Source organism: Larimichthys crocea, chromosome XVII (assembly GCF_000972845.2).
Source record: "Larimichthys crocea isolate SSNF chromosome XVII, L_crocea_2.0, whole genome shotgun sequence".
Lineage (NCBI taxonomy): Eukaryota > Metazoa > Chordata > Actinopteri > Sciaenidae > Larimichthys > Larimichthys crocea.
Window position 1 is genome coordinate 16,149,484 of NC_040027.1, and position 21,400 is coordinate 16,170,883.

At 41.2% G+C, this 21,400-nt stretch overlaps 1 protein-coding gene across 1 annotated transcript; it reads left to right on the plus strand.

Annotated features, from left to right (window-relative positions):
• The first annotated feature begins 590 nt into the window (after positions 1 to 590).
• On the plus strand, positions 591 to 20,417 carry cilp2 (cartilage intermediate layer protein 2). The gene is made up of 10 exons (XM_019255091.2): positions 591 to 893; positions 7,433 to 7,510; positions 8,557 to 8,826; positions 9,043 to 9,225; positions 10,017 to 10,172; positions 10,268 to 10,585; positions 11,035 to 11,143; positions 12,574 to 12,731; positions 14,482 to 16,910; positions 16,997 to 20,417. The coding sequence occupies exons 1-9, from the start codon at positions 830 to 832 to the stop codon at positions 16,896 to 16,898; spliced, it is 3,753 nt and encodes a 1,250-aa protein (XP_019110636.2). The 5' UTR covers positions 591 to 829; the 3' UTR covers positions 16,899 to 16,910; positions 16,997 to 20,417.
• Positions 20,418 to 21,400: the final 983 nt, after the last annotated feature.

The window sequence follows — 21,400 nt, forward strand, 5'->3', positions numbered from 1 at the left end:
GAGAGAGACAGAAATACAGATGGGGAGGGGGCCAATGAAGGACATGACATTTTACAGAAGACGATTTGAACTGCTTCACTTATTTAACACAGAAGAGACGGTTAACAAAGTCATAAGTTGTTATCATGAATGACGAGAAAATCATAAATGATATTTCCTATATTATGAGTGTAAAAATGTCACAGTTTATAAAACAAACTAAGATAATAAAAAAATAATAATTAGACCCCTCAAGCATCAGACTGTTAGACATCTGTGGATGTAGATAATTACACTGGAGCAAAAGAGAATTACAAATCATAGAAATATGAAAATATTGTTGCAATAAAGCCAAAACTTATGAGTTCTTTCCTGGACGAACAGGAAAACACCTTTTTTTTTTTTTTCAGCAACAGCACACACACACTCTCTCTCTCTCCCTCCCTCTCTCCTTCTCTGTGAGTGTCTCTCTCTCTCTACCCCCACCGTACCCTCACCTTTTTTTTTTGGAAGATGATATGGGGGGGGACCCAGATGTTACATTTCACTGACCAATGGTGAGCAGAGAGGGGCTGGATTGGTGTGCACTCCCGATGCCCCCTTCTTTTTAAAAACGACTCCGAGCTCTTGACTTTTAACTCAGCAAAGCAACTCACATGAGAAAGAGCAGAGGGCGCAGAGATCTGCTCGACCCAGCAGCAGCATCACTCACACCTGACAAAACTGAAGCGTTACTCTCAGCTGTGAATGCAACTTCTTCAATTTCTTCTTAAATTTATGTCTGTAGAAGATCAGAGAGAAACAAAACAAACAGAAAAAAAAAATCATTAGTTAGTGAAGGTGTGGTACCATGTTGGAATTAAATAAGGTGGCACTTCTGCTGTCCTTCCTGGCGTCACTGGCTCTGGGCCAAGGTAAGTGAAGACTGAAAATGCAACTGTTTATGATGTTGTGCTATTTTCCAAAATGGATGCCAGAACAACAGGAAATTACCTGATGTCTAGAGTTTCCAGTAAAATTATACCTGAACAGCAGCCAATTATGAGATGCATTTTGTTGTGAGTTGAATTTTTCATCCCCATTGTCATTTTTTGGTAATCAGAGAGGGCCAGCGCATGACTGCACACACATGTGCACGTCAACTGTAGAGTTTTCTACGTTGACGGCATTTCCCTGCTCTGGTGAAATGTCTGCTGGTGAGCTCATATGATAAGGGTGTGTGTGTGTGTGTGTGTGTATGTTACTTTATAGACCACCTCAGTAGTTCTTAATCTCTAATGTTAAGTCGCCAGCACGTTTCACCAGCAGGCTAATCAACAACACGTGGTGAGGAGGAGAACGAGGAGGAGGAGGTCATGTACGGTGAAAGCTCTTCATACTGTGTCCCTGCGGTCTCGTCTAATCTTAGAAAAAGCTCTGTTGATGACAGTGAATGGTCTGGTGGCGCACACATTGTATTCATAATGACAAACTGCAGCAGAACAGTAGCTGCCACTATCAGCCGGCAGAAGGCCCGCTTTGGAGAAAAAAATCCATCAAAGCGATAGTGCTCCATTGACTTTTATGATCTAACAAAGAGCCAATTCAAAGTACTTTTTAAACCCTAGCTTCTAAATTCACTGTTTTGAATGTGGTGAACTGTCAGCTGCACAAGCACCATGTGATGCTCAGCCCGATTCCAGATTTCAGAGGGTTTCTTTCCGCCAGAAATTCGCGCTTATCATCCTTTGAAAACTTGCCGCTCTTCCTGAATGACACCAGTAGCAGCACTTTTTCCGAAGCTGTCACTTTCTGTCTGCCTTACAGCTGTTCCCTATTAAAAGGAGCTGGCAGTTCATAAAAGCAAGTGACTGTAAATGCACCTTAATAGCCTCCATATCTTGTTGGACTTGGAGGCCTCAGAGTCGTAAATGTCTTGCAGAGGATCCTTGCCATTTACTGATGAGTATATCTCAGAGTGTTTGGTGAGGGGAGAAGGTGAATGTATAAAATGATGCTTCAGATCGACTCTGACTGAACTGAACAGCGTGTTACAGCCGAGAATGAATGTCGACCTTAAAATGGATGGTAAAACTTTACGTTCTGCCACGCTCCTTTTAGCGTATCCACATGTTGCAGTAAGGTGGTGCATTTTGTCCTCAGTACACCCTCAAACTCAGTGCCAACGCTCCCTAAAGATATAAACCCAGTCACCTTGGAAACAAGAAGCAATAATTACAAACCGAGTGACCCACTTTCCCACCTGCTGGGTTTGTGCTTGGCTAAATGAGCGAATGGAATAAAAGGAGGGATGAAAGCACAGGTAAAATGACTTTACCGTCCTCTTTTCCTCCTGTCGAACCAGCCAACATGTCACTCTTTCCTTTTAACTTTTTGATGGTCGTCTGAGCCCCCCCACCCTGCGTCCAGTCCACCACTAAAGTAAACGACTGTATGACTCCATCTGTCCATTTGTCTTTGCGGTTTTATTTCTAACGTGTCTCCCTCAGGTATTTCTTCGCAAATACTTTCCCCACCTTTCTCCCTCACTCCATCACACTCCCTGCTTTGCCTTTCTCCACCTATTTCTCTCTGCCCTACTCCATCAAGCGCTCTCTCGTCGCCTTGTTCTCTGTCACACTCTCCGTACACCTTAAACCTCGCAGATTTACGAGCTGTTTTCCTATTTGAAGGCAGCAGCAGCTGTTGCTGAATGCCCACTGTAACTCAAAGGGGAACAATGTGGCATTACCAACTCTTAGAATAAATTCTTGCTTTGAGGTCCGAGCCTTTTTGAACCCATTGCAATCTGCCTTCTTTAACTGAACCGGACTTCCAATCTCTTCTCTCTTGTCTCGTTACATAATTATGAGGCAAAGCTATGTGGTGTGTGTGTGTGTGTGTGTGTGACCAGCTGGAGGGCCGTTGTGAGTCAGACACAGGGGCTAGTTCTCCAGATGTTGACCACTGTCTGCTCCAAACACAGAGCTGTCTGGCCAGCTGACTTTAATGACTAAGACAGGGATTACAATGGATCAAAGTAAAAGGCGCAAATTCCCATTATGGCAATCTCTAAGCCATATCACGTCTTTCTTTTCTTTTCTTCTGTGTATTTATGTATGCATGCATATGTGGATATGTCAAAATATTATTTATTGCAGGGCTAATCAGCTGCTTCCAATTGAGCTATTTCCAGCTCCTGGCTCTATACCTGTGCACAGGTGCAGAGGTTCATGCAAGGACTTCCAGATATTTTTAATATGGAAATTCAATACTGCCCAATTGTGTTTTTAATAGTATCATGAATACCTAAGAACACAAAGCCTTTGTTATGCCTTTGTAAATCCTTAAATCATGCGCCTGATTTGCATCATTAGTTAATGTCAAGGGCAAAATTGCAGATTTGAATCAGCTACAGATGTTTTGGGAATCATGCTTAGATTCTTTGAGAATAAGGAACATCGGGGTAACGAGAGAGATAGATGCAGAGAGAAAAAGCAGACTCCTCCGCAAACCGCACACACCTCAGGTACAAAGCTGGCCAAACACATAAACAGCTTCCATATGACATAGCAAACAGATCATCACATACAAAAGCCCGCACACCACACACCACACACACACACACACGTGCTTAAACTGCTGAATCCATACATGAAATACCTCAGATTCACACAGGAATTCATCAACAAATACTATACAACCTCGTTCTCTTAGCGAGCTTAACTTTGTCCAATAAGTTACATAACACACGAGGGTGGGTGGTGTTTTCACGTCTTCTCTCTCTCTATATATATACATATATATTATGAACAGAATCCAGACTTTCTATTTAAGCTCCGTCTCTCTGCCAACATACATCTGGCACAGCCATACCCATTCTGGGTGCAACTTTATGAAGTCCTGCATTTCCCCCCCCCCTCTTCCTCACTTCAGCAGCGTTTTAAAGAGATTCTGGCAAAGCCAGAAAACTCCCACTCACAGAGTGAAGCAGAGAGAGGCCTGTCCTGTGCAAAGGCACTGGTGATTAATATTAGAGGATTTGCTTTTTTGTAGCCTGGCTGTGAGTACACCGGCGGTATTTCAGAACGAACCACTGTGACGTAAATCGTTAAATCCAAATATAGTCCTCTAAAATAAGAATTGCAGTTGTTACAACAGAGTCACAGAGGGTAAAGATGACAGTGACTGCTGCGTGGGATAAAAAGTAAACCTGTAGCTATGTTTTAGGAGATATTACTGACATAGTTTGGCATTTTGATGCTTGACCTGTGGCTATATGTGAAAGAGAGATGCTCTTGGTGTCATTAGAATGTATCTTGTTACCTTGTCCACGGTTTATGAGGGTCACGGCGAGGCTGGCTGAGGTTTATAATAAACGTCACATGGCAGGGTTCATGTCGAAGGTGGAACTGCAAGAGAAAGGTGATACATCATCGTATGCATTGCACTGCGTTAGCTGCGAAACGTCAAAATCATAAAGAGATTTGCATGACAAAGGAACAAAACCAATTCTAAGAGTGAACCACAGCATCTGTCAAATCTGTTTATGTTCAAGTGACCGAGCTGTCAAGATGCTATTATGACGAAAGCAAAAGAGGAAGTCATGTGACGTCGTTATAGAAAGTCTACAGAGGGAGGAGGTCAAGGTGGACAGATGTAGATAAAATGTAGACTTTAATACTGGACTTTAAACTCCAGTTTTCCATTTCTAACTGATCAACATCAATGGTATCGAAGTCATTTTAGTGCCTGATCCTAACCAAACCTTAAACACAGAATGAGTAAGGTTTGTCAGTTGCGGTTGGAAACACAACATTTAGTTTAGTTGGCCCATACTCCCCAGCTCAACGGTCACTACCAACCCACCGTGACTTTTGGTTTGTGGACAACCGTTTTGAAGTAGCAAAATCCTACAAATTCTGCCTTCAACCATATACTGTTTCACATCAGAAAGCAGACAAATGATGCTGAATACACCTCCAATGTGTCACAAATGCATTTTGATTTGTTGGTTCTATTGGATTAGCTGTGAAAAGTCAGAATCGTGTCAGCAAAGCAACAAACCAAATCCACAGAAAGCACACAAACAAGGACAAACAAGTTATACTGTACCAGCGGAGTACTTTAGGGTGGATTTTTTATTTTTTTTTGCATTAAAGAGGAAATCATAAGTCCTAACTTTGGTCCCTCTGGCTTGAGAAATGTCTGTTACTTGCTTCTTGATGAGGTAAATTCTCTCACATACCAGCCGTATGAAGCAGTACCCCAATAAAACCTTGCAGCTTTTAAAATTCATAAAGTGTTAACATGCCACTCAAAAGCACAATAAGCTCTGTGAGTCTGCCAGGGGAACAGAGCCAGTTCATACCTGCCATAACCGAGGTCACTACCCCATCATATGCCTTCTGCTATAGCTAATCCGGGTTTCCTCTTTTGACTTTCTAAAACCATTAGTCACCTAATAAAACTCGAAGAATCGTTTGCTGTTTCATTTTCATTATCAAACATCTTGAAACGATAATCAGGAGCCAAATAGTTCTGCTGTGAATTCTCTTTGTTTTGGTCTCAGCAAGAATGAACCAGGGCAGGAAAACTGCTTCGTACTTTCTTAGAAATAAATGGATGCACTTCAGAGTGAGGAGGGTAATTAATTAGCCATGAGTTTGGAAGTCAGTGTTAATTAAGTAAAACAAAAGAGTCTTTTGAAAAGTATTTCAAAGTTCTGTGATCTGTGTTCCCATGATTTCGCAAGCCGATTTGTCCAGTAGCAGAAAAATGGTCTTTTAATTTCTGTTATAATGTAATCAGGACTGACAAAGAATTCGGAAGACAAAAGAAGAAGAGTGGAAAAACTATTTGATTTACTAAACTAAACCTGCAAGCAGAGCCACATCTGCCCAGCAGATCAGTGTGAAACCATTTGCTTCTGTTTATCCGGCGATTCCAGTGTATCAGAGAGACAAAGCCGATATGAAAAGCTATCAGTGTTTTTATTTTATTTTATTTAAAGCCAGGAGCATAAAGAAAAGCCATAACTCGACAGCCATGAACGTCAGCTGACTGTCTTAAACGTATGTAACACATTTCAAAGACAGTCGATCTTTGTTCTATTGAGCTACAATCCTTCTTTGGTAAATCTATCAAAAAAAAAAGTTAAGGGTTGAAAAGAAATGTGCTGGCATCACAATAAAGACTTGAAGTGAGCCATAAAAAACAGTGGTGACTGGGATCGATACTGGCCTCTGTGCTGGGAGTCTCTGCTCGTAAACTCAGCAGTGTCTCTCCGAAAGTGCTAAGTGCTTGCACATATTACACAGACACACACTCTGAGGTCGCATAAGCTACTTTTGTTTCGGTCACGCACCGTGACATTTATTTTTTTCCGCACAGCGCAAGTAAAACTCTGAGATGAAATGTCAAGCAAACAACTGACTTTTTTTTTTTTTTTGGAAAACATAAAATATTAGTTCTGTAGGAAAAACAAATCTTTTTTTTACGTCAAGCTCAAAGGAAAACATGTCATGGTGATAATAAACCAAAGAGCCAAATCTACGATGAACGCCAGCTTGAATATCAATCATACATATACAATAATATAACGTTAAGATCAAAAAAAGAAGCTAATTTCCTGTATAAAAGCATGTGTGTATGTGTGTGTGTGTGCTCTGTGAGAGGTGATGGAGCAAGTTAAAGTGAAATTTTCTGGCTCGGCCGCTGGTTAACAGATGAGATGACGCCGCATGCACTGATTTGTCACAGCTGGAGCTTGATTAGCATCCTCAACAGCGGCTGCTTGTTGATGGATCAAGAGGGAGAAGGGAGAACTTGAGGGAGGAGGGGGAGGCAATAAGTTGAAGGATGACAAGACCCGTGACAAAGAGCATGGGGGGAGATGATGGATGGAGAGGATGTTCCACAGTCTGAAGAGATGAGATGAAGCCAAAGCAGTTGAGAACATCTACAGAAAAAAAGATGGCAAAGGAGCAGATTGAGGAGGGAAAAGGAAGGAGATGGAAGTTGAGAAATTACATAAATGAGAGCCTCCAAAAAACAAAAGAGAGGACAGGGATGGACAAAGAAGCAATTTCTTCGCATTTTCTCAATTTTTTCTGCAGCCCCAGAAGTCTAGTCACTGTTTCAGGACGTAATTAGGACAGAGGGCCTGTGGCTAAAAAGGATGAAATGAAAAAAAACCCGGAGAGAATAAAAAGTAAAGGGCAGAGGGAAGGCGTGTAATTAGAAGAGCCTTCATGCCGTGAAGAAAGAGCAAAACGTGCTCAGACTGCATCAGTATGTGTGTACGCGCATGGCTGTGTGCGTGTGCAGACAAATATTGGAATAATTTGCTCAGAAACGTAACACACAGTATATGAGTTATGAGTAATAATACTTCTGAGGGAGAGAGTGTATAGGATATAAGTTGCAGAACCGCTTGTAACTTTATATACATGATTCTTCTTCTCGTTTCCAGGACCTGTGAGGACCAGGAGTCAGTCTGAGAGGGGCAGGAGAGTGGCCCTCAACACGTTCACTGACACACAGACAACAGGTACGCATATGCAGGGGTTTCAACTGTAAGAGCTGAAGGGGAGAGGTCTTCTAAAAACTACAGGAAGTTAGTTAATGTAGTTCGACTCGCTGCTTTGTCTCACTTATAAACACGGTCAGTAGTTAGAGCAGCACGCAGCTCATGGAGAGGCAGTTCAGTTACTTTAAAACCCTGGGCGTGCAAAAGCCATTTCACTCCGACGTGTATTTTTAGATTTACTCTGACCTCACAGAGACCTGCATACAAAGGAAATCATAAATCATAAAATCATAAAACACACTCCTTATAACTCCTACCTTCAGTGTCAGAAATAGAAACCCCCTGACCCATAGATTACCCTGCATACTGTTTCTTTTTTTACCATTTTTACCAGGTGACATTTCACTGCAGGCCAGAAAGCAGTGATGTAGGATCAGCACCCTGTGTGCTGCGATGCAAAAACCCCAGACAAAGGAAATCAGAATTATCCGTTTGGGTTTGAAAAGCTGATCTTTTAATGATTTAACTGTCATTTTTTTAGTTGAACAAAAGAGCACAGTATTAGTCTCTATTCAAATTGTTGTCCACGGCACGTGACTCTCTCATCACCTCGGCACACCCTGCAGTCAACCAAAGAACTGTATTTATTTAAATAATGCATTCATTTGTTTGTAATCCGTCACATTTCTCCTGAGGAAATGCTCAGGTTTCAGAACATGCAGCAGACTAAAAACATAGACAATATGCCTCATTAGTCAAGCCAGGGGGCTTGGAAAGAACCTGGACAATGCAAAGCTCCCTGAGGTGTATGAAGTCAGATTCAAATTGCGGTAGCAGACCTCCTCTTAAAGTTTGTAACCCATCCCTACAGATTTCCTCTGTCTTGCTTTTTCTTGGTTCTGACTCATGTCTCCTCTCCATGTAAGAACAGCTCCAACCCCCCTAAACTCCCCCTCCTTATTTCTGGATCTTGAGATGAATTGTTTTCTTTCCTTCGGACTTTTTTTTCCAGTCTAACCCTCTGTTCTTTTGGTTTTCATCCACGTCTCCCCTCCATGTGCCTCCAGGCGTGACAGAATGGACGTCTTGGTTCAATATCGACCATCCTGGAGGGAATGGAGACTATGAGCGTTTGGAGGCGATCCGTTTCTATTACAGGGAGAGGGTTTGTGCGCGGCCCATGGCCATGGAAGCACGCACTACAGACTGGGTGGCAGCGGCAGACACTGGGGAAGTGGTTCACTCCAGTTTGGAGAAGGGCTTCTGGTGCATCAACAAGGAACAGCCCCACGGCCGTGTCTGTTCCAACTACCATGTTCGCTTTCAATGTCCCCCAGGTAGATCTGATGACAGCAGCTCACAGCTGTACAAGCACATGTGTGCATATAACACTAGCTACAGGGAGGAATCATCCAGTATAAATGCTCTTAGCTCTTTACTGTGTGCCATGCTAAATAACATGTTTCCTTTCCTTGAATCTGCTTGTCAGCATCAGCGCATAATGCCAGCTTTGCTCAGGATATAACACTCTGTTCTTCAATGTATGTGTTTAGTGCAGAGCTACTGGACTAACTGGAGCGAGTGGGGTCCGTGTTCAACCACGGTTTGTAATGACGTTGGCATCCAGGTCCGCCAGAGGAAATGTATAAACACCCAGCCCATGCCTCTCCTGCTGGTGCCAGCGTGCCAGGGGCACCATTCAGAAAGAAGGGAGTGCTCCAACCCTCCATGTACAGGTGAGAATCACAAGATTTACCAGCACCTAACTTTTGCTTGTACTTTATACAATAGGGATGAGATGACCGTCCTTCAAACAAAGTACAACAATAGTTCAAGTTCCCATGTGGGCAAGCATCTTGAGTGGAGGGGGGTCGCAATCTGGGACTACTCTGCTGGTTGGCACTTAATCCTACACACTGATCCATAAAGGCTTATTGAAAGACAGTAAATACAACAGAAACATGCAACTGAAACAGAAAGTTATAACTCTCTCTTATAAAAGTGCTTTTATTGCCTAATGACAACTGGATGAAGCTGGATGATGCATTAAAATGGTGATGTGATTCTTTAGCTTCCAATAAAATACAAGAAATATTAGACACCAAATTTATACGAAGTATAAAGATGACGTTTAAACTAATATCATACTTTCCTCTTTGCCATTGTTACAGCTGAGATTATTATTAAATGCTGACATTTAAATGCCTGTATGCCATTTCCTGCTGTGTGCTTTCAAGCAGCGCACCCCAGAGCAGAACTTGTGCTTCGGTAAAATCTTTAGCTGAAGTGTTTTTTGATTGAGCTACTTGTAATCAGCAGTCTTTCAAATGCAGCTTTTTAATCAGCTTTGTTATCATTTTTACACACACATACACACGATATTGTATAACTGCGTACACACGCCACACAAAAGTGTTAACAACTTGCATTAGAGCTCTGTGTATGAAGTTTAAATGACAATGAATGAATGAAAAGATTGATCACAAATCACAAACTCACGTCATTCTTGTCTCTCTCCTGTGATCAGCCAAGTGGAGTCCATGGGGTCGATGGGGGACGTGCTCAGTGACCTGTGGGGGAGGACGCAGGATAAGGAGACGTACCTGTGTGAGGACCTCAGTGACAGTTCAGTGTGCTGGACGGCCTGCGGAAATTCAGAAGTGTGGGAAGAGTGCATGCCCAAGTATGCCGAGCATTTGCTGTAAAAGTCATGATATCTTTCTTATATTGATGTCTTTATCAGTCTGTGCTTACATCACTGTGTCTTCCACCTGTCAGCCAAATGTCAGCGTGTGTGCACCGAGGGTCGTCCCAGTGAGGACTGCAGCTTGTGCGTGTGTGACAGTCATGTGCTGCACGGAGAAGTCCACAGTGTGACCGGTGTCCCTGTGGCAGGAGCCTGGGTGGCACTGGCCAGTCAGCCCAAGGTGATCCGTGCTCGTACAGATGCCAAAGGTCAGTTCAGGCTCACAGGAGTCTGCTCCTCCAGCTCCACCTTGATCTCCATCAGGAAGGAGAAGTTCGCCCTGACAACCGTCTCCACCTCCAGTAACACCACAGGCTTTTCCTGGGTACGGGCTGTCCTCAAATCAGCTGGTGAGTAAATGATAAAGAAGAGTATTCATAAAATATTAAAATATTAAAACTATGTTTCTTTTAATTGAACCAAACACAAAGCAAGTAGATTTGAAAGATATTTTAATGAGTACAAGTTTCCTGATTCTCATTATAATCATCCCACTAAGCCAGTAAATCCTCCAGTCATATTCCCAGACTGTAGAAAACAGGAAATTGACAAAACTACAACATAAACAGTCTGGCCTAGACTTCACATTGTCTGGAGCACTTACCTACTTGGTCGCATGGAGACCAAATAAAAATAGGCTTGTGCTGCTTTTAAAAGTGTAATTCCCCCAACAATCATTTTTCATAAGCATGGAGTCCGCAAAGTCTAATGACAGACTTTTATGAGGTCTCAAAACTCTGCGGCACCATTCACAACAGTCAGAGTTATGTCTTGAGTGTTTCCTTTCTGTTTTCCACAGAAAAGCCGTACATTGTGAAGCACCCAGAGGACAAAGTACGTTATGAGGGAGGACGGGTGCAGTTATGCTGTAAGGCAACGGGATCACCAGCACCTGACAAATACTACTGGTGAGACGAATATAAGCGCTGGCATGTTAGTAATCATATTACAACACAAAGAAACAGCTAATATCAGAGTGATTACTGTTGGAGGATGAATTTATATTCTGCTTTCACTTGTATTTTTGTATTAAATCAGCATTAATCAGTTGCTTAGCTCTGGTTTGCCTCTGGCTTTTTGCTGAAAAAAAAAAAGTCTGCCTGCTGTGGCTGAAAAACAATGCTGATGAGACCCGTGAGACTCAATCAAAACAGCGAGGTCTGAAAGCCCAAACAGTGAGCTGATAGACACTAAATCACTATGAAGATGGGAACTACAAAGTCTCTCACATCCGCTTTTACATCAAAACTAATTCAATATAAAAATATGTATAAAAATAAATCAAAACAAACTGAAACAATAACACTGAAAATCACCAATGTGAATAACACAATATAAAATAAAATAAATATGGGTTACAAATTCACCTTACATCAATCTACAGTATATATTCGGTCTAATAAACATAGGAACATATCCATATTATTTACCAGAAAATAAATATAATTCTGTAATACTCTACGAGAAGCCATACAGGTTACTGTAGGCTTTCACCTTTGGTTCCTTACTAAGTATACGACAATTATCAATCCCACTGTTCCCACATTAACTCCATTAGTGGTGTGCAATTCCTTCTGCAATATTAGCATACATGTAATTTCTTTCAATGTATAACTGCTTCCTAAAATCTTTAGCCACATGGCATCTTAAACATTTACTGTACTACTTTCCAAGCCCCATACATGTTCTTTGACCACTCTCCCAGGAGGTTTCGGATTCGTTTAATACTAGTGAAGTCTGACAAAGGCATACTAGTACTAACTTTTTCCATATTGAGCCTTCTTATGCTTGTATCATCTCATAACCACACCATCATGACTTGCAGCTCTGACACTAACCGGTTGGGCAGAATCCCCCCTTAAGTGTTGCTCGTTGTAAGTCTTTGTATCTGACCTTGGCCTTCTTACTCTGCCACATGAATCTTGAGATGAGATGGTCGATAAGGGCAAACACAGATTTAAGAGAAGCAATTAGTAAAGTCTGGCAAAGAAAAAGAAGCCTTTGGCAAACCTCCACCGTGTCAATTAAATAAATGGGAAGTATAGTCCAGAAACTTTTGTATATTTTTATTTTTTAAACTAGTTTTGTATAATTAGCTTGGTGCATACTAAGATCAGGAGATATTTTATATATAATGCCTTACTTGGGTCATCTGAATGAGAATATGATTTTGGCTGAGGGGAGATGAAACTAAATATCAAAACTTATTTTTAGTGGTAATATCAAAATTATTGGAACTATATATTTTTTTAACACTATACATTTGAACATGTTGTTGTATGTCTCTATATACAGTATATATTCAAACACATTTCTTATCTCTTTAATTATTTTCAAGGTACCACAATGGGACTCTGCTGGACAGGAAGGTGTACAAGTACGAAGAAGACCTTGTTCTGCGAAACCTGAAGCTTGAGCAGTCAGGGCACTACTACTGCAAAACTAGCAGCCCTGCAGGCAGCATCAAGTCCACTCCATCCTTGCTCACTGTGATCGGTATGTATACTCTTGACAATTTTATCTCAACGTCTGCTTTCTCACATTGCACAAGGAAGCTGTGTGTAGGGCAGTATTTACCAGCCGGTTTGACAGCTGACACACTACTGCTGGTAAAATGTTAAATGCTCAAAGGTTGTTCAGAAAAACAGTAAAAATCCTGTTCAATTTGATCTCTTGGTCAAAAACTAACTTCTAGTCAGTGGCACAGAGGTGTAACGTGAACTGTAATTTGTCATCATCAGCCTGGAGAGAAAATAATTTGCTATGATAATAACAAGCGGTACGTAGGGATTATAGCTCAGTGCGCCTGACAATGGCGTATATAGCCAAAGTTCTGCGCAGGTTCAAGTAAAGCCACTGACGAAAAGCAAACAACCACAATTCATTTTACTTTATAAAGAGCAGCTGCCTCAGAGATTGAATACACTCTTTTACAGGAATGTCAGCTCTAAGCTCCTACCAAGTCATCCGTGAGCTATGTCCATTCATTAAGAGAATTCGAACAAAACCACACAGACGTACGGCTGAGAAAGAGAGAAAAGTCAGTTAACAGACTATCACTCATTGGAAAAAAAACATTACATGCAGAGAAAATAGGAAAATAAAAATATCAGGGCTCACGCTGGCAGCACTTAGAGCAGTAAGTTTTTATTATGTTTACATTGGTTGAAGCCACGACTTTTTAAACAGGCAATATTTATTGTGTGAGATTTCTCCAGAACACCCAGTGTTGAGAAGAAATCCAAGATTGTCAATAAATCCGGAGTCGTTCCACATCTGTGTGGGAGAACTACACATTGCCTATATCCTTCAAGGTTCTTGTTAGCAAAGACACAGATTCAGGAACAGGGTTTTCATGAAAGAGTGATATCCCAGGCCGTAGATGAATCCCTGTGCTCCAAAGGTAATTATGGCAGGAGACAGTATATGTGTGCAGGACAATACCTGCACCTCAGAGCAGGATGCAAGAGTTGCCTTCCTCCTTCATCTCAGTACAATTTCTTCTTTTTACATTTAGCATTATAAAGTTTAATTTGATTTCCAATTAAATGTGTTAACCACAGTTCATACAGGTGAGTAGAAGTTAAAGAGTTCCTTGTCAAACGAAACTCAAAGGTTTGTGCAATGATATTTCGAACGCATTGCACTGCTACATGTGTCTGCAATTATCGACTTAGTACGGAGATGGGGAGCTTAACAAGGATCCTTGACTATAGGCTTAACCATGATATCATGCACATTAATTATTCTGCCAATGTCTGGGTGAACAATATTTTTTTTTCTTTTTCCAGCTTCCATCTGGATGGTTGGTAAATAAATGTTCTACTCAACTTCATGTCTAATTACCTTTTCATGCACATTTCAGCATCCAACTTGGCCGCTCACTGGTACTTTCAAGCCATTCAGATGTTGTGTGTGCGCATAAATACATTATGTGTGTGTATGCATCCATGTCTGTAAAAGAGAAAAGGAGATATAATTCCTTTCCAATATACTCGTCCTATTCCACTCATGCACCAATATATAATTACGCAGTGCCCGACTGGGTAGAATATAGAATAGATTTGACAGACTTTCAAGAGCAGGTGAGTTATCTTAGAGATAATAGAACAAGACAAGTCTGCATTTTAAAACCAAAGCAGTGGCAAAATAACACTTCACAGCAGTCCTTTGCACACTTTTTTGTTATCTTGTTATATGTTTCATGTCAGCGCTAGCGTAATCTAATTTATTGTCTTATTCACAGCAAAAGGAACTCCAGCATGCAATTCCACCCCTGAGGCGCACCTCATCAGACTGCCGATGGACTGTGTTCAACCTGGGACTGATTCCATGTACTACAATGCTGGCCGCTGCCCTCACAACAAATGTGCTGGCTCCCTAGACTTTGATATGCGGTGCAGAGATGGAGCTACGTTCTGCTGTGGGGTCCAAAATATGGAAAGTCGAATCATTGACTGTGGGAGCTACAGTCTCCCTATCCGGGCTGTGACACAGTGCGGCTGTCAGAAGTGTGTGCAGCCAACTGTGCTGGTTCGTGGTAGAGTGGTCACAGCTGATAATAATGAGCCTCTGCGTTTTGGCCACATCTACATTGGTAAAGAGAGGGTGGGCACCACTGGGTACCAAGGAAGTTTCACATTACAGATTACTCCTGATACACAGAGATTAGTGGTAAATTTTGTTGACCCCACTCAGAGGTTTCTTGATACTCCTAAAGTTTTCATCTTTGATAAGAAAGGTGGATCCATCTACCATGATGTGAAGGTGATGAGAAAGCAGACACCAATTGATATCAATGCAGGTGAGACCAACTCTATTAACCTAGGGGAAATTAAAGGGGAAGACCCCATTGGTCAGTTGGTTATTCCTCCAAACTCCTTCCATAAAGACAATGGAGAAATCTATGAGGGAACTGTGAAAGCCAGTGTCACATTTATTGACCCAAGAAATATCACCACAGCAGCTGCGGCCCCTGGTGATCTCAACTTTGTGGACGATGAGGGTGACATGCTTCCTTTGAGGACCTATGGCATGTTCTCTGTGGACTTCAGAGATGAGAGCAACAAAGAGGTACTTGGAGCTGGAGCTGTTCAAGTCCTTCTTGACACACAGCATGTCAAAATGCAAGAGCATATTCCCAAAATGAAACTGTGGTCTTTAAACCCAGACACAGGAGTCTGGGAAGAGGAGGGTGACTTCTCCACCACTACAACAACCACTGGTGGTCATGGGCGGAGCAAACGTGAGGAGCGCACATTCCTCATAGGCAACATGGAGATCAGAGAACGACGGCTCTTCAATTTAGATGTGCCTGAAAACAGACGCTGCTATGTCAAAGTCCGTGCCTACATGAGTGACAAGTTCCTACCTTCTGAACAACTGGAGGGTGTTGTGATCAGCTTGATAAACTTGGAACCCAAACCTGGTTATTCCTCTAATCCTAGGGCATGGGGGCGCTTTGACAGCGTCATAACTGGACACAATGGAGCCTGTTTACCAGCTTTCTGCGATGCCCAAAGGCCTGATGCTTACACAGCTTATGTCACAGCAATGATGGGTGGTGAAGAACTGGAGGCAGCTCCCTCCTCCCCCAAGATGAATCCAAACATCATTGGAGTGTCTCAACCATACTTGGATAAAATAGACTACCAGCGCTCAGATCATGAGGATCCAGCGCTGAAGAAAACAGCCTTCAAAATCAACTTGGCAAAGCCTAACCAAAATAATCTTGATGAGACCAATGGGCCAATATATCCGTATCAGAATTTAATAGCTTGTGAAAATGCCCCTGTTGATGCAAATCACTTCAGATTCTTCAGAGTGGAAAAGGACAAGTATGAATACAACGTTGTTCCCTTTGAGGAGAATGATTTGACGACCTGGATGGGAGACTACCTCTCCTGGTGGCCTAATCCCCAAGAATTCAGAGCATGCTATATTAAGATCAAGATTCATGGACCGAAGGAGGTGATGGTCAGGTCGAGGAATCTGGGAGGAACACACCGTGCAACAAAAGGCAAACTTTATGGCATAAGAGACATTCGCAGCACTAGGGACATGCGAGAGGCCAACGCCTCAGCAGCCTGTGTCGAGTTCAAATGCAGTGGCATGTTGTTTGACCAAGCTGAGGTGGACAGGTCCCTTATATCACTACTTCCTCAGGGGAACTGTCGCAGGATTGGCACCAACAGCCTCCTACACGAGTATCTCATCAAACATCCACCAGTTGCTCAAAATAACGAGTCCCATGCATTCAACATGCTAGCCCCTGTTGATCCTTTGGGACACAACTATGGCATCTATACAGTCACAGACCAGAATCCCAGGGTGGCCAAGGAGATCGCTATAGGCCGCTGCTTTGATGGCACCTCAGATGGTTTCTCCAGGGAGATGAAGTCAGACACTGGAGTGGCTCTGACCTTCAGCTGTCCAGAGAGGAAAATTAACAGAGAAAGTCTTTTCCAACGTCTGCAGACCAACCCGGGTCAGACTCTGTCTCAGATGGCAAGGGACATGAGGGAGTCGGAGGGTCTTCAGGTGCAGAGATTATCCAGCCAGATTGTAGGCTATCCTTCTGAGCAGCAGAGCAGGACCCAGAGTCGTAGAGTCAGCACTACAACTAGGAGAAGGGTGTCTATGCGCACACAACAACGCCAATAGATGTGCCAGGAGGTAGGTTTAGATAAAATTATTGGAGGTGTCTTGACTTTGACAGTAATACTGGAAACATTTACATATTCTTTGCTTTTCATTTCTAGGTCTTCAGTCAAGACTTGTATGATGACATCATGTCAAGGGAGTAAAAGTTAACCATCTGTTGATGAGAATGGACTCCCTTCAGACTTTGAAAACCGCAAAACTGAGGCAGACAGCAATTCAGCAAAATCAATGAGTGTGATTAAACATATTCATTAGACTTGTACTTACTTGAAGGTTCTGGTATATAAATTTCTTCCTTCCCTCCTAAAAGACATGCATCATTTGTCTAAAGGCAATGCAGTGATTGGCATTTATTTAATTAGCCGTGGTTTAACTTTAGGTATGAATAGACTAACTTGACGTTTAAGAATGTAACTTTTATAGTTCTAATTTGTGGCATTCCACTCTCCCCATAGTGGTTGTTTTTGCTGAGGTCTCTCAACGCTTGAGTTGAAACCAAACCTTCAAAAACTGTAAATACTAGACCAGGCCCCAAACACTTCATAACTAGCCATTGCTTTCCACTAAACTCTCTTCAAGATCAGAAAGAAACCAAGTTGAGGTCATTGTTGTCTGCGGCAGACACTGAGTCCCTTTTCTACAAACTGGCAAACTCTCTCCACCAAGGGGAGGCACACTCAAAAAAGACAAGTTGGGTGAGGGAACAGAGGATGTTTTCAGTCATGCTTCTTAATGTTTTTCAATGCCACAATGTGATTCAGCCAAACGTCCTTCACACCTACTTAGAACATGCAAGACTGAGGCCTTCGCCAAGACAAGCTCGAGTCTCACTAGTGGCAGGCAGTCTAAAAAGAGGATAGATGTTTGTGAGGTATGACATAATTTCCTTTTGTCCTCTGCACATTCCAAATTAGCATCACCGAACAAAAACTCAAAACTGTATATTCCCAAAAATCTCACCCTCTCACTTTCTCAGAAACCATTACAGAGACTCATGCAGGGTCTAAAATCTAAATTGATTTTGTTTTTATTGTTGGGTAATGTGTTTGTCAGCTGCCTTTGTATCTTGACGTGCAATAAATATATAATTTAACTTAAGAATTGAGCATGTAACAAACTATGGCAGTACATAAAACGTGCTGCTGGTGAATGAAGCAACTTTCTCTTAATACATGTGGCAGGAAGTATGGTTAATGTTGAGTACAAGATCTTGCACAAAACTTTTTTTTTTGTGATTTTAAGCAAATAATTTAACTGCTATGTCATGTAATCATTCGTCAACTCTCTCGACTATGCAAAATCTATTAACCTTTTCATACTTTGCTGCATGGCTCAGTTGATTTTACAATTTAAAACACCACAGTAATCTTCTCAACTCCAAAGAGCAATCTTGTTAGTTGGAGTTAAAACTCTCTGCGGAGCTTTCTCTTCATTAACAAAACCCACTGCGTCATTTTTACACATGAGAGTGATAATTAAAAAGTAACACACAAAAAATGTACTGGCCAGCTTTTAAGTATGTGTGAAGTACATATAAGGTATATATCTTGATAGATATTGAGACAAATATATTATAGACTTTAAAAATTCAAGGCTACTTTAATTGTGGTTGGTAATAGGAAGAAGCTTCATTCCATGATAAAAGCCCAACAATTGTTTATCTGCAAAATGGGCACTTGCAGACTCAAGGGAGAAGTTGTTCGAGCTGAACTAATCCAAAACCAAATAGAGGTAACCATGGAGAAACCAGGGAGTGGCTGACAAGTAAATATAAGCCTTGTGTTAATTAGAAAATAAATTACATATTCTCTTGAGAACTATTAAAACAGTTTGACCCTGACTTTCACAAACAGCCAAACAAGTTAATTTCCAGGATACAAAGGATGAAGTTAAGTCATAAGCAATATACTGAGCCTGAGGGGATTACGGTCAAACATGGCCAAACAGGCCAATGTACAGTTAACTCTTAAAGGTCTTTTCAGCTTGATCCAGAGATCTCTGATTACATTTTTATCCCTAATATGCAACAGATGTATCGTTTAATGTGCAAAAAAGGGTCCCAACATGAAGGCAGACATAGAAATGACAACCATATACCATACTTGTACTTGTACTTGGCCCCAATTTGAACAACAGTCTCTTTTCATTATGCACCATGAGCAGCACACTCCAGGAAACACTCGAAACAGAGTAATAAAGGGTGACAACACAAGGTACCTTTGCCATTATCACTGACCTCTCTAATCACAGGCCTATGGGCCGTCCACGACTGTTCAGATCCCCAGATGAAGACAAACATCTCCCTCCAGCAGATGTAGCATCCACCCTGTAAGAAAGATGATGATTGAATCCAGGTGTGGGAAGAGATAAGTCCTGTAAAAATGCAATGGTGTGTGAGGTCAGATGAGGAGGCCCAACAGCTGTAGAGCAACTGGAGGAAATGTTATCCCAAAGACATCAAGAGAAAGAGCAGCGAGATTATCTAGTGATGGATTTAATCATTTTGGGGAACTGTTTGGTATATGGAAAAAAAAGGAAGGGAAAATATTAGTGGTCTCTGGCCTCACAGTCCATCACTTACAGAATATCAGGCTGCGAAAGTGCTTGCACATGGAAGAATGCAGGATTTTGGAGGAGAATGCTTTGACAGGAGAATTGGCTTATTCATGAGGAGAAGTTATCAGGGGAGTTTGAAGGACAAGGTAACTGTAATAGGCTGGGTAAATCATTATATAAGGCTTTGCATGGGAAAATCAGCTGGACTCTCCAAACAGTTACTTTGTCTTCTGGGGAACTTCAAAAGAGATTAAAGAACCTCTGAATGTTTGGTTTAATGACTCAATAAGAACTTTCCAAAGTCTTTAGAAACAAATAAAGGGATTGAATGACTGAATCCAACAGATAAAACACACCCCAAAGAAAATGTTTATTTCACTGAGGCTCAGTGGGAATAGTAGTAGTAGTAGCAACTGTTTTGTTTTACAGGGATTCACTGTAAACATCACAAATATGACATATTGGAGCTTTATGTTTTTTTTAAATCTTGTACCTTAGTTTGAATAGTTTGACATTGTGGGAAATAAGCATATTTGTTTTCTTACTGAGAGTTGGATGTGAAGATTAAAAGCACTCGAAACAGCAGCGTAGTAGCAAGACAACTTTACATGGATTAATTAGCCAATAATTAGTGAGCACTAAATGTGCTGAAAGACAAGGACATGCTGCATTTAGCAGTCTCCTTACTAAGTAAAGCTAACCAGCTGCTGGTTGTAATATTCACCATACTGTACAAACATGAGAGTGGTTTCAGCGTGTTCAGTGTTCAGCAAGAAAACAAATAGCACATTTCCTAAAAATGTTGAACTGTACCGATGTCGAGTGCTTAACAACTGATGTTTTCAACTCTATTTTCATCCCCTTCATTCTACTGGGCTGGTTTGAAACAATCAAAATTTGAAAAGGGACTATGTGAAGTTAATTGTTTAACCTGATTTTGTCTCTTTGTCACAAAATTTCAGTGGATGCACATAATGCTAGCTGGTACCATTTAACTTTAGGACACAAAAGCAAAAAGAAATCCACCAGAAACCACCAAAAATTTCACAGGAACTTAAGCATCAACAGACTGATCCATTTTCTCTTGGGTACAGTCCAGCTGGTCTCAAGGAGATCATAATTTATTCAGGAGGTCATCCTTGAATCCACCACTTTCTGGAGTAAACAAAGAAGAATTGTATATTTGTCACTGTGCTCCAGGAAGCCACCCTGAGGTCCAGTAAAAGAATGACATACATGAACTCTTGATAATTCTCTGCAAACGCTTAACTATTGCATGGTGATGCCAATCTCTTGTTTCTCTTTGAACTATGTTTTTTATGTGTAAATTGTGTATTGTATGAAATCCACTATAACTGTACGAACAAAAAACTGTAAATAAATGATTTTGTGTAAACCTTTAGATTCATATTCTTTAATAAGTCGTGAATAACATAAGGACACACTTAGAAATCATAAAAGCTTCACATTTCTAATTTAAATGTTCTTTTAAATACTACACTGTGTTGCCAACATACAATAATTTAATTGGTGAAAAAAAATCAGCTTTGCATAAGTCACAATAAATACAGTTTACAACAAACATAACAATGGCACCTAGTTGAAATGAAATTGCAGTCTGCAGTTATTTTTAACATCCTGCACAGGCAAAATACATAATTCAGATGACAAACAAGAAAAAAAATGCATTAAAATGTACATATGAAATACATATAAGGAAACAGAGCAAACGGGTAACGTGAATGTTGGATGTAATGTCAAGAGATAAAAATATATGAAACCACTTCTGTGCAGAATCCTGAATGACACAAAATAGCTCCATCTCCGTTGTGGATACCCATTACCCTCCAGGTGATGAGTTACAGACGTTTTTAGCCAGTGGAATTATTATTGTAATAAAGTTGAACAACAGGGAGCCCAGCAGGGGGAAAATGAGAGTGTTGAAC